This window comes from Nannospalax galili, unplaced genomic scaffold, assembly GCF_000622305.1.
Source record: "Nannospalax galili isolate Female #2095 unplaced genomic scaffold, S.galili_v1.0 scaffold2201, whole genome shotgun sequence".
NCBI classification, from domain to species: Eukaryota; Metazoa; Chordata; class Mammalia; order Rodentia; family Spalacidae; genus Nannospalax; species Nannospalax galili.
The window spans coordinates 66,525-80,829 of NW_008345039.1; the positions used below are offsets into that span (position 1 = coordinate 66,525).

The window sequence follows — 14,305 nt, forward strand, 5'->3', positions numbered from 1 at the left end:
CTAAGACCTGGAAATCAGTGCACATAAGTCAGAGTTGTAGAGCCACAGAGTATGATTACTCAGCTAGAAAACTCTAAAATTTGACCTGAACAAAATTCTCATCTATTACCATCAAACCTCCCACCCCCATTTGAATTCATACATTCTGTCATTTCTGCTAAGGCCTGTCATGTCAAGTTGGTGTCCCCAGATGTCCTTCAGTGTGAATTCATCTACTGAGGTCTGGTCAGCTTATCTAGAGTCCCTCCCTTTAAGAAGATCAACTCTTCCTCACCCAGTAGTAATCAGGTACCAATAATTTTTCACTGGGACCTGCTGTCCATTTCCACACTTCTGTGCTGGCTTTTTGTCTCCTTGAGTTTGTATGGTTCTTGTCTGTGCTGACATCATTGTTGTAGGTTCCTATGAGTCTCTAAGATCTATGGCTGCTCCAGCTACGTGTATTTGGCTAAGTTTACAGTACCAGACATGAGTTTCCTCCCTCCCATTGAGTCGGCTTTAAGTCCAATTCGATAGCTGTTGATTACCCCATGATAAAAGTGCCACTACTATACCAATGTCATTTTCTGTGCTGGTCATTGATGTGGTTTTTAGGTCTTGTAGCTGGGTTCTCCCTTTCTGAAGATAATTTTCTGTTACTTGAAGGATTGGAGATGGAGCTCAGCTGGTAGAGTGCTTGCCAAGCATGCAGCACAACTAAACCTCGTTGGTTGCACTGGCCTACAGTTTAGGACTTTGGGAGGTGGAACAGGGGGATCAGAAAGTAAAGGTCATAGTTGGAAAATACCCAGTTTAAGACCTGCCTAGGATACATGACACTGTCTCAAAAACAAGTGTAGGGAGGTGGAGCGCTATCTTAGTGTTTAAGAGCACTAGCTTCTCTTACAGAGCACCTACTTTCAGTGTCCTGCTCTCAAAGGTGGTTCATAAGTATCTGTAACTCCAGTTACAGGGGATCCTGTAATGCCTTCTTATGGCCTCTGCAGGCACTGCATCCTGCATGTGGTACACTCGATATATGCACACAAGCATTCATATACATAAAATTACACTAAATAAATCTCAAAAGAAGCTCGGCATGATGGCATTTAATTTCGCTATTCATGAGGCCAAGGCAGGCAGATGTCTGTGTGCTCGAGATTAGCCTGGAATGTGTAGTAAATTTCCAGGTCATCCATGTCGACATAGTGAGACCCTGTCTTAAAAGAAAGAAAAAAAATGTAAAGGGCCAAAGGGATGGCTTAGTAGGTAAAGGTATGTGGAGCCAATGCTGATCACCCCAGTCTATACCTGGTATCATCTGAAATCTACACAGGTGCCTTGGCATGTGCCTGCCCCCACATATACACATATAAATAAAAACACACAAATACATGAAAATATAACAAAATTAATATAATCAAAATTAAATTTTTTATCAAGTTCCTTGAGATTTCTTTCTTGCTTGGTTTCTTTCGTTTTGCAATGTAAGGGCTGGAACCCAGGGTATCAGATACATCAGCAAGTATTCTACCACTGAGCTAAAGTCTGGAGACTAAGGAATGTCTGAAGCAGAAGTAATTATTGAGCTGTTTTGGGAGCTAGTCAGAAGAACCGAGCTAATGAAGTGGTACACGCCTTTAATCCCAGCACACCTGAGGTAGAGGCAGGCAGATGTCTGTGAGATCCAGGCCAGCCCCATCTCCATGGTGAGGTATAGGTTAGCTGGGGCTACAGGGAGACACTGTTTTGAAAGAAAAAGAAAGGAAGGAAGAAAGGAAAGAAGGAGGAAGGGAGGGAGGAAGAAATGTCGGGGGATCAGTTTCCCCAGGAGCCAGCAGAAGGGCTAGATAGCAGTGGGGAAGTGTAGCCAGACCAGACAGAGCTCAAGCATCTTGTATAAACTATTTCAGGAGTGCTGGGATCAGAGGTATGTCCCACATCATGTGAGTTTATCGTGTTTTGATTAAAGGTCTTGTTCTGTAGCCCAGGCTAGCCTACAACTCACAGTCCTGCAGCTTAAGTATCCCAAATACTGGGATGATAGAGCTGGGTCAGCATACTAAGATTCTTTCTACGTTTGTGGGGGTGGGTGCATTCCTGAGGCTTTGACCATCTCTGCCCACGGAGGTCTTCAAACCACTGTTCAAAGAGGTTTTTAGAAGCAGACAAATTCACATCCTCAGGGCAATGGGGGCAGCCTGGCTCTTTCTTTGCCTTCCTGTGAGAGCCCTCTCAAATGCCCCACCAGGAGGTTTTGAAGGCTGTGCTGAATGGACTGGATGTGCTGATTACAAAGGTCTGACCCCAGTAGCATGGAGGAAGGAGCTTTGAGTGCAATGAACAGACATTGGGATAAGGGAGAGTGGTATTGAAGGGGGATCAGGAGCTTCCAATGGCATCATCTTGAAGGATCTCAGCGGTATCAGGCATTGCTGAGCCATTGGGAAAGAACTGTCAGGTGTGGAGGACAGTTTAGAGCTGAAGCATGCTAAGTGGAATGAGCCTGTCTGCCTCCTCCCTCCGGCACTAGAAATGGGACCAGGATCCAGGATGTACTCCAGGGACTGAATGGAGGCTGATACAGAGCTGTCTGTAGCTCAGGCAGAGAGCCCTTCCTGCAGTACGTAAGACCCTGACTTGGCCCTCAGCACTGAACTAAAAGAAAGGGAAGGAAACAGCCGATATTTGAGAGACGGAGTAAAAGCAGGCTGTACGTTGGCTTTTATCCGACTGTCTGAGACTTCTACCTGTTTCAGCCGCAGGAGGTGAAAACTACCAGTCCTCAATTTATGGAACATGCACTACAATTTCTGTAACATACAACGTGGAACAGAGGCTAGTGACTGCTCTCCTAGGTCATTAGTAAAAACAATCCTGTGGAGGCCTGTCGAGTCCCTGGGTTGAGGCAGCAATTAATATTGTTAAGCAATTTTATTTATTTATCTACTCTTTTGTCTTTGGTAGTTGTTTTTATCTGAAAAAGACAAGTTTTGTTTTGTTTTGTTCTGTTTTGTTTTTTGGAAAAGGGAATTCATACCTCCCAAAGCTGCCCAGAAAAGGTGGAAGTAGCAGTTTTCTGGAGTGTTTTTTGTTTTTTGTTTTCTTTCTTTAAATTTAGAATCAGGTGCTGGAGAGATAGCCCAGTGGTTAAGAACACTGACTGGTCTTGCAGAAGACCTGTGTTTGAATCCCAGCAACCACATGGCAGCTAACAACTGTCCATAACTCCAGTTCCAGTGGATCCAACAGTATCTTCTGTCTTCTGTGAACATTTCATTTAACAGTGCACTTACCTACATGCAGGCAAAACAGGCATACATATAAAACAAAAATAATAAATAATTTTTTGTTTTGGTCTTTTTGAGACAGGGTCTCCCTGTAGCCCCAGCTGTCCTGGAACTCACTATGTCGACCAGGCTGCCCTTGAACTCACAGAGATCCACCTGCCTCTGCCTCCCGAGTCCTGGGATTAAAGGCGTGCGCCACCACGCCCGGCTAAATAAAATATATTTTTTAAATTAGAGTCCTGCCTGGCATAATGACACATACCTGGAATCCTAGCATTTGGGAGGTGGAGGCAGGATTTCAAGACCAGCCTCTGTTACATAGTGAAAAACAGGAGGGAAGAAAGGAGAAGGTTCAGTATTTATTGACACCAACTGCATTAGTGTGATAGGAAATGTGAAGCCATTTTAATGTGGCGTTATCTTCTATACAAACAAGGTAGATTCGTTCTAGTATTAGATACCCAGGGACCCAGGCATAGAGTCTCATAGTATATTTAAAGTAGTTGTACTCAGCTCAAGTAGTTTAGCACCCAGGGGAATTCATTTCTGAAAAGCATTTAAACTTAAGAAAAAACTTGAAAGCATAATGCATATAAAAATAGCACAGTATATCAGAGAGGATATTGCCTATTGCAAAAAAAAGGCATATAATGAACTAATACTATTTAAGAGATAGAATTTTAGTCGTGACAACAGCTTTGCATGTATAGTACATTACATTCACAACGTTGTACAGTTGAGTGGTTACTACTTGTTTGTAGGACTGCAATTTAACACAAAAGGATAAGTATGTTTTAGGTTACAGAGCATAAAAAGGATACTTTCTATTTTTTTTTTTTTTTTTTTTTTGAAGCAGGGTCTCCCTGTAGCCCCAGCTGTCCTGGAACTCACTATGTAGCCCAGGCTGGCCTTGAACTCACAGAGATCTGCCTGCCTCTGCCTCCCGAGTCCTGGGACTACAGGTGAGCGCCACCACGCTGGGTGCTTTCTTTTTTAAACTGTAAATGTACATGATTATATCAGTGTGAAAAATACCAATTTTATACATGTGAAATGATAAAGACCCTATTTTGTTTCTCTAGAGTTTACAGCAACTGAAAACACTGTAACATTTAATCTAGAAACAAATGTATTGTTCAGTCCCAGGGAAATCAATATGTATAACCGGTTTTCTTTAAGCTGTTTGTATAAACAATGGTCATTTACTTGCTATGTTGAATGATATATGCTTTTTGACTTTTATTCATTGACTTCCTATGTTTTTCAAAAGGAAAAATTTGTCTTGTATATGATGAGAGCGTAAAAAATATCCTATCCTTACGATCAAGGAAGTTAACGCTTAAACCAAAGGGAAAGAGCTGGGCAATCGGCCAGTCTTGGGTTATCTAAATGACTAATGTGTATGTAATGTGAGCACTCACATGTTGTCAAGATGAAACTTGTGCCCAGCTTGGCTCTAAGTGACTAGTGAGTGGGGTTGAGTGGGGTAGTTCATACAGTGTGAATACAATGGTTGAAGGGATGATCATGTGCTGGGTACAGCAGAGCAGGCCAGCAGGGGTTTCATCACATTCATGGCATGACTTGAAATTCTAACATTACCAATTGTTTCCTTCTGGCATTTTTCATGTACTATTTTGAGATCATGGTTAATGGTGGGTAAGCAGAACAGAGAGAATAAATAAGTGAATAAATATGTAACTGTTGCACTAAACTTTCCCCTTCACGCTCTCTGTTTGGCCTGACCTCACTCACTCATGGTCCCCTGGTCCTGACCCAGACTGACAAACGAGCATAACCCAGTCCCATGTGAATTCTGCATAGTTTATACATTTGGGAGGGGATGGCTTACAAAGAAACAGCTTCTCATAACCCCCGCCACATTCAAGCCCCGAGCAGCAACACCCCGCCATTCCCCATCTCTCCTGGAGTTCCAACATGGCTGCTCTAACTCCAGTTCACCACTTTCTCAATCATCGTGACTAGGCTCCAGCCCTCTGTCCCAATGCCCATTCACAGCTGTCCTTAGCCCTGTTCCATAATGCCCTGCACTCTTCCTGCAAAGCCTGGGAAGGAGGTAGGGCCAGGGCTTATCAGAGGAGCATCCAAGTCACAATAACTAAATAAATCAGACACAAATAAACACACAGTCAATATAGGATATAAACCAGAACACTCCCATACTGAGAAATAAAATGGCAAAGAGCCAGCAAAGAGATAGAGAAGGAACACTCTGGGGAGGAGGGTATTCTACGATTACAGAGTGACTCTACCTCAAATGCTGTTAAAGATGGAATATGGGAGATTACCCAGTTTGTCCATATATATATATATAACTTTCCGAGAGACACCATGAATGTAAACAAAGACAAAGTACGCATTGAAAACATTTAATGGTAATTTGTATATTTTTCACAATATACATAATTTTTTTCCTGTGGTTACTTACTACTTCAAGTTCATCTGTCTCAGGTTTAGTTAATCTCTATTAGCAAAATTAAGGAAAGCACACCTCATTAGCCCCCTGAATACCTTCATGATCAGCAGCATGCATTGAAGCATTTTTTTTTTTTTTCCTTTTTTGAGGTAGGGTCTTCCTGAGCCATACCTGGCCTGGAACTCACTATGGAACCCAGGCTGGTCTCCATCTCACGGAGATCCACCCACCTCTGCCTCCCAAGTACTGGGATTCAAGGCGGGTGCCACTTCCCAAGCTTAGCATTTTTTCAAAAGCTAGAACAGACTGAGTTGTGAATCTATGTTTAAAGCACTATAACTGGGCTAGCTCTAAGAAAATACTGAAAGAAAAGGTCACACATTCTATTAAATTTCTGTATAGAGGCATTCCCTGTTCTCATCCGCTTGGAATTCTGCTCCTTTAAAAGTTCACCTTTCCCAGGAGACAGGTTGCTTACTGCCTGCATAAGGCATCAGATGCTCACACAGCTGGGATTTTACCTAAGATAAATTCATCTTATGTAAACTTTTATTCTATCTGTATCCAATGGAGGGAGGATTGAGATTAATTCAGATCAAGATGAAGAACTCATGCACAGAGGTGGTTTGGATGGTAAAAGTTTTAGATAAATTTCAACAGCATCAGTACATCAGCTAACTGAAACATGGAAGCTTTGCATAAAATGTTGAGCACATCAGTCAATGTTAAGGCTCTTAGGAAAAAGTCTGTCTACTGCTCCTATTCCTGTTAAAAATTCCATGTTTGAAGGGGAACCAAGGCAATGTGACCTTTGCCATAAGTACTTCCATACTGTGAAAAAGAGACAGAATGAGCTGAAGAAGGAAAGGACCGCAGTTACACTCCACAGCCCTGAACGTACTGAGAGAGATCTTGGTTTTGACAGCGGTTTTTCCATGCCACCCTGTGAGGAAAGTGAGACAGAAGAAGAAAAGGTCACAACTTGTCTCCTCTATGGCACAAATACTTCAAACCTATGGAGGAATTGGTACGTCAGTTATACTAAGATGTGGTGTGAAATGCAATCTATCGGTACACACCAAACCCGCTTTTGACTGATGAACGTGTGCCCACCCAGTAGTTTAACCCTCCCCCTATCCCAGAGAACAGAATGTTGAACATAAAGTGAAGTCATGTGCATCGCACACTCACTGATTCTGCAAACAGTGTGACAATAGAGGAAGGAAGTACGCAGTGTGAGAGGTTTTAAAATGCGTGGAGAAATTCCCTGAAATAATTGTAGGATTAAAAGCCCCAAGTGCAGTTTTCAGCTCTCACACTGACACTTTGGCCTCTGAAAGACTCACTGCATGCATGGACAGTGGGATAAACAGTTCCCCTTCAAACTCGGAACATACCATGCTCTAATGCCTTGTGGATCCCTCACGACTCTCTTTGCACATGTTATGGCTTGACTGATGTCATCTTGCAGCAGAGCTGGAAGAGAAGGGTGAGGCGTGAAAAGGACGGACGTAAGAAATTCATGTTCAGTGTAGACTGAGCCAGCTTTGTTCTGTGATGCTGAGCGGTGAACACAACAAATTATTCTCCAAGTGCCTGTGTAGCTGTGATTGGGGGACAAAAGCTGCTCTTCCTTCCATCCCATTTGACGTGATACCTATCATGCCTTTTCTCATTGTAAAGTCACTGGAGGACTGGGGATGCAGCTGAGTGGTAGACTGTTTGCTGGGAACGTGCAAGTGCTTTGGTTCCTAGAATCCCCAGTATTGAAAAAAGAACAATAAAATTTTGAAAATAATGAAAATTCATTGGATGCTCTGGGATTATTAACTATGATGATGGAAACTCCTCTTTGACAAAAAAATAAAAAAACCCCATTAAAAACAAAAGTGTACTAAAACCTGTATGAATATAGCTATTCTTAGCAATTTATAAAAGGCAAAATGGAAGTAACCCAGGTGCTTAAGAGTAAGGGTGGGATTTCAAATTGATATCGTAGAACTGGATTCACCATAAATGATAGCACAGCTTGGTGCTTGGTGCTTGGTGCTGTAGAAGTTATTCTGTGTGATCAGCAAATCATTAAGCAGTATGAATATAATTTTTTTGGTCTTTTTGAGACAGTGTCTCCTTGTAGGCCCCGCTGGCCTGGAACTCGCTGTGTAGACCAGGGTGGCCTTGAACTCAGAGAGATCTGCCTGCCTCTGCCTCCCGAGTGGTGGGATTAAAGGCGTGCACCACCATGCCTGGTTGCCTATAATTTCATTTTTATAAAAAGGACACATTCCTTATGTGTTCGTGAGCACACAGGAACATGATATAACTTTATATGTACACACAAGTTAGATTTACCTTCCTGAAGCATATTTGCCATAAGTTACCAGCTAACTGAAATCTCTGGGTACTAAAGCTAGGAATAATATTATTTTGTTTATGTTTTCATATTTTTTCAGTGTTCATAAATGAATACCTGATACACAATATTTTCTAATTATATTAATTAAATTATGAAGAATGTTCAAAAAGCAATTTTTGGGGGGAAATTGGACAATTAGATTGAACAGAGTGGGCATTAATATCGTTCACTTGAGTGGCATGTACCAGGTTCTGGGTTCAATCCCAGCACAGGGAAAAAAAAAAGGCACAATATCAAGTCTTTTATTTATGCATCAAATATTCTACATGTGACTTCTGTTGTAATACGAGCTCAGGCTTGTAACAATTCCATACCTTAAACATGCAAAAAAAACTTGTGTTTTCCTATCTTGAAAAAATGAGTTTGGGGCTGAAGAGACGGCTCAGTGTTTGAGAGCACTGACTGCTCTTGCAGAGGACCCAGGTTCGATTACCAGCACTCACATGGCAGTTAACAACTGTCTGTAACTCCAGTTCCACAGGATCCAATGCCTTCTTCTGACCTCCATGGGCATTGCACTGCACAGGTGCACTTACACATAAGCAGGCAATACACTCATACACGTTAAAAAAAAAAAATATATATATATATATATATATATGAAGAAAGAATGTGTTTTACCCTAAATAAAAAAGATTCATATTATTAGGTTAGGTTTAATAATGATTATCTAAGAACTGTGTTTTTTGGAGATACAAATTTAAAAAGTTAGAATTAAAACACCATGATGTTTATAATTCTCTCCAAAATATCTCAACCAAACTACTAAATAGGGCTAGATGTAGCTCACGAGGCAGCTTGCTTGCCTAGCAGGCCTAAAGCCTTGGGTTTCATTCCCAGCACGGCTAGAGACAGGAAGGTCAGAACTTCAAGGTCATCTTCAGCTACATAGTGAGTTTGAGGTCAGCCTGGTATACATGAGACAGTGTCTCGAAAAAAACCCAAACAAAACCTATATGCACATGTACCTATATACACATGTACCTATATACACATGTAGCTTTATACGCATGTATCTTTATACCAGAAGAAGCAACTACGGCAAAATGTTAGCAATGTTATAATGCACAGCCATATGAACTTTTATTATAATATCTTCGTGCCTGTAAACTTGAAATTTCATGAAAGAAAGGAAAGCAGTCAAAAATGAGCATATAGCACATTGTTCCTAACTGTACCAACATGTAGAAAGGCAATCTTTAGGACAAAGCATCAATAAGGCCACTTACAATTAATTAGATCATTCCCAAAACTTTTTATACATTTTAAAAAACCTCAAAATTGGGGGCGAGAGACGGTGTAGCAATTAACAGTACTGACTGCTCTTGCAGAGGCCCCAGGTACAATTCCCAGCCCACACATGGAGGGTAACAACCGTCTGTAACTCCAGTTCCAGGGCGTCTGACAGACATTCTGATCTCCTTGGGTATTGCAGGACACATGTGCACGTACACACATGCAGGTAATACACTCATACACATAAATAAGACTAATAAATAAAATACATATTTAAAAAAAACCTCAACTTTTAATGATACCAGCTTTTTAATTTTATTTTTTAATCTGGTGATAAGAATGGATCCCAGGTTATTGTGAATACTATGCAGAATTCTACCACTGAGCTACACCCCAGACTTCATTTCTTAATGGTTAATTTGAGGTGATTACCAACGGCTTTCTAGCAGTAAAAACAGGGTCTCCCCGGATTCCTGATGCTCCTTCAGTGTTACATCATATAACAGACTCTCTGCTCCTGTACAGATGGCCCCTTTGCCATCACTCTAAAGCTGCCTTGTCTTACCGCTGCAGGAGATCCCACAGGCATTCACTGCACCCGGGGTTTTGCCATCATTACACCAGTAGCGACTGTTGATCTGAAATATCCCATAATCAGTACTTTGGCTTCCAGGATTGTAGTTTGTAGCTTTTGTGTTATAACTGCTCTCCCATTTGGCCAAACACATCCCTGAAACACAAGTATATTTATCAATAATCATCAATACTAGATGAGTTGCATTGCATACTAAAACTAGTTGTTTTTAGTTAGCTGTATTTTACAAGTGACTTTCTAAGTACAAGCACAGGGCTGGAGAGATAACTCAGAGTCCTGGCTGCTCTTGCTGAGGACCTGGATTCAATTCCTAGCCCCTATATGGGAGCTAACAACCATCCATAACTCCAGTTCCAGGGGACTTCGACACCCTCTTCTAGCCTCTGTGGGCATTGCATGACAGAAGTCCACTTACATATATGCAGGCAATACATTTGTACACATAAAATAAAAATAATAAAATATTTTTTTTAAATACAAGCATTTCAACTTATAAACTATGCTATCACTACTTCAGCCTGGGTCTGGCCCTGGCTATGTTGTACAGGGTAGTGTCTAGGGCTCAAGTGATTCTCCTGTCTCTGCCTTTCAACTAGCTGAGACTGCTGTGCCCAGGCAACATTTATTTTAAAGCTCCTAGAGAATACCTGTGAAGAATTCATTATCTCCACTTAGAAAGTTAAAGTATTTCTCCCATTGCCTTTCCCTCCCCTGCTTAGTGTCTAGGTGATTCTCCTGTCTCTGCCTTTCAACTAGCTGAGACTGCTGTGCCCAGGCAACATTTATTTTAAAGCTCCTAGAGAATACCTGTGAAGAATTCATTATCTCCACTTAGAAAGTTAAAGTTTAAAGTACATTGCCTTTCCCTCCCCTGCTCCCATCCTTCAGGATATGCTGGCCTAGAATAGAAAAACTGTCATCAGGTAGATGTCATAGATCATGGATCCAAAGCATATGCTGATAGAAAACGATTTTATCAGAAAAACTGAGAATTTTCTGAGTGATTTCTCTTATTGTCAAGGTGAATTTGCACAGCAAGTGCAATTCTTTTCTTTTTTCAGATAGGGTGTCACTGAGTAGCTCAGGTGGGCATGGAGCCTGCAATTCCTGCCTCAGCATCCAGGTGCTAGAATTACAGGAGCATGCCATCACAGCTGGCTACTTAGATTCTTGAATACAAGAATATTGGGCCAGTTAAGGCTATTCTGTAATTCCATCCATCCATCCATCCATCATCCATCCATCATCCATCCATCATCCATCCATCCACCCATGTGTTCACTCAATCACTGAAAATTAGTTATGGCAAGGGTAACTGTGAACTGAACATGAAAGGCACAGTAGTTACAGTGACATCAATGGAGTAGTCTATGAGGGAACTTTTCCTCATGGCACATCTTCGATTGCATGGAAAGACGTGCAAAGGTCTCCCTAGAGTGAATGAGAGTACTAAGTCACTCTATGCCCAATGTCAGAGGTCCTCATTTAAAGTCACTGGAGGAAACGGGATCCCCAACAAAAACTTGGAAAATTTTTCTCTTAAAAATCAATTCCGCACCCCTTTAATCCCAGCACTCAGGAGGCAGATGCTGGCCAGCCTGGTCTACACAGTGAGTTCCAGTACAGCTGGGGCTACAGGGAGACCCTGTCTCAAAAAGACCAAAAAAAGAAAAAAAATCAATTCCATCTCATGGCAAGGGAAATTGAGATTCTGGAAATGGACAGCGGCCCCAATCTCAGCCAAAGAACTCTTGGGCAGCTGATTACTGCTGGATGAGGAAGAGCTGATCTTCTTTATGGGGGGGACTCTAGATAGGCTGACTAGACCTTAGTGGATGAACTTCCACTGAGGGACGGCAGGGAACACTCATTTGACTCAATGGGCCTAACATAAATGACAGAATGTATGAAATAAACTTCAGGGGCTATGGGAGGGTGCTGGTGAGGGGGGGTATAAAATTGAATTTAAAAATACATTCAAAAAGAAAAACAACAGAAAAAAAGAAGACAAGACAAACCCCATGTCATTCCAGGCTCTCAGAACCAAGTTCTCACTGGATCCCACTGTTTTTCATCAGTCTCCGTGGGCCCTTGAGTTGAGGCACCCGGAAAACCTAGTGAGACTGGGGTACACCTCACAGCCTGTTTACCTTCGAATGGCACAGAAGTTAACCTCCCATACCCTCACCCCACCACCTCTGATCCTAATGGCCAAACTGATGTTTTTAACCACAGCAAACTCAAACACACAGAAAAGCATAGAAGTCTGTTCACTGAAACCTTCTTCCTGATCACTCAGTTCCACCTCCCACCTGTCTATAGTTGGAAGCATGAAGCACAAGAGGCTTACAGTTTGCCAGGCTGACTCCTTCATAGCCATCCATTCCGTGGCTTTTTAGAGTTCTGGCCAACTCACAGCGCTGAAAGACCTTGCTCTGGACTGTGACTGAGAGCAGGAGAAGCCCCAGAGTGAGGAAAGTCTTCATGGTGCCTGGGAGGTCTGAAGAGCAGCTGACTAGGGTAATCAGGCCCCAGTATTTAAGTGTCCTTTCACTCCTTCTTCTAGCAGGAAAAGGAGGGAGGCACCCTCTTTTTGCTGTGTGCAAAACAAGCTTGTTGTTCTTGGCGTGACACAGTTTTACTTTCCTCTTCCTTCTACTTGTTGAGAAATAATCTGGAGATCCAGGAAGAGGTTTCACAAGATTTATGTGATATTGTTTAAAGACTTGGCTCAGGAAGAATTAGGAGGTAACAGTGTTTCTGAAAGAAGATGTTTATTTCTTGTATGTTATCATCAAGTTAAGCTATTATAAAGGAAAATAATGACAAATTTGTACTATTAAAATCAACTGGTAGTTTTGATCGTTATTTCTTTGGTTTAAACTGATTTGTGTGCATTTGCCATTTTGCATTGATATATATATATATATATATATATATGTATTTTTTTTCATTGATGTTTTTACTTCAGTCCTCTTATGGGACTGAAGAGATGGCTTGGCAGTTAATAGTATTGGCAGTTCTTGCAAATGACCTCGGTTCAGTTCTCAGTATGCACACGGTGGCTCTGAACTGTGTGTAATTTCAGTTCCAGGGGATCTGTCACCCTCTTCTGACCTCCTCAGGCATTGCAGGACACAGATGCACTTACACACATGCAGGCAGTACACTCGTACACATAAAGTAAAAATAATTTAATGAAAATTTCAAATTCATGGTTAGCAAATTTGTACTCACTGCAACTGTTAGAGCTAGTTTTTAAGTTTTTCTTTTGATTTATGTGTATGTATTTCTCTCTCTCTCTGTGTGTGTGTGTGTGTGTGTGTGTGTGTGTCTGTGTCCATGGAGCCCAGAAGAGATGTGGAATCCCCTAGACCTGGAGTTTTTTTATTTTTATTTATTTATTTATTTATTTATTTATTTATTTATTTATGTGTGTACTCACTGCACCTGTTAGAGCTAGTTTTTAAGTTTTTCTTTTGATTTATGTGTATGTATTTCTCTCTCTCTCTGTGTGTGTGTGTGTGTGTGTGTGTGTGTGTCTGTGTCCATGGAGCCCAGAAGAGATGTGGAATCCCCTAGACCTGGAGTTTTTTTATTTTTATTTATTTATTTATTTATTAATTTTATTTATTTATTTTATTTGAACTAAACTCGGGCTCTATGGAAGATCAGGAAGTGATCAGCTATATCTCTAGCCCCTTGATCAGGTTCTGATGATTCTGCTTAGATGAGGTTGGAAACTGGGAGTTGGGTAGTACTTAGGAGTCCCAGGGACTAACCGGTTTTTCTGCAAATGGCTTTTTGGTTCCATGATTAAGTTCCCCAACAACCCTATGGACGATGTTAGGTGTATTGGTTTACAGTGATTCTCAAGATGGCGCAGACCTCTCTGTCTTAATAATCTTGTTTCATTTTAGTTTGAACCAATGTAAGGTTTCTGTTGTGCTGTTATTCGTCTAATCCTATTTTCTATTAGTATTAAGTAATTATAATGTATTTAGGTTGGACTATAAGGACATCAAAAATTGCCTTAGAAAAGTCCTCAGCACAGGTAAATCAGAACTGTTTGTGACTTGGTGAGTTGTCCTTGGCATGCATTTTGTCAAGTAAAAATATTTTCTTGCCAGTGTTGCAGTGCTGCTTCCTGTGGCGGCTGAAGAACTCCGGAGACCATGGGTGGCCAGCTGCATCCATCTGTTCCTCAACAGTGATGGGCTGTGGCATTTTGGATCAGGAGAAGCAGAGGAGGTGGAGATGGCACAGCCCTGCTACTCCCCAGAGAAGACCAGATGCTAAAGGGCAAGAGGAAGCAATTGTTTGCTTTACTGTAGAGCTCTTGCCTACAATAG

General features: G+C 41.5%; 1 protein-coding gene across 1 annotated transcript; it reads right to left on the reverse strand.

Annotated features, from left to right (window-relative positions):
* Positions 1-5,643: 5,643 nt before the first annotated feature.
* LOC103740651 (lysozyme C) lies at positions 5,644-12,573 on the reverse strand. Its single transcript, XM_008841322.3, has 4 exons — positions 12,304-12,573; positions 9,924-10,088; positions 7,104-7,182; positions 5,644-6,649 (listed from the first exon to the last, which is right to left on the reverse strand). The coding sequence occupies exons 1-4, from the start codon at positions 12,437-12,439 to the stop codon at positions 6,583-6,585; spliced, it is 447 nt and encodes a 148-aa protein (XP_008839544.1). The 5' UTR covers positions 12,440-12,573; the 3' UTR covers positions 5,644-6,582.
* Positions 12,574-14,305: the final 1,732 nt, after the last annotated feature.

What these genes read in the sequence shown, in the direction of transcription:
- LOC103740651 (XM_008841322.3), bottom strand. Translation starts at nt 12,439, where the DNA reads ATGAAGACTTTCCTCACTCTGGGGCTTCTCCTGCTCTCAGTCACAGTC. An exon ending in CTGTGGGATCTCCTGCAGCG is followed by an intron (nt 7,183 to 9,923) that starts GTAAGACAAGGC and finishes CTTCTCTTCCAG; the next exon opens with CTCTGCTGCAAGATGACATC. An exon ending in CCACAAGGCATTAGAGCATG is followed by an intron (nt 6,650 to 7,103) that starts GTATGTTCCGAG and finishes CTTTCCTCACAG; the next exon opens with GGTGGCATGGAAAAACCGCT.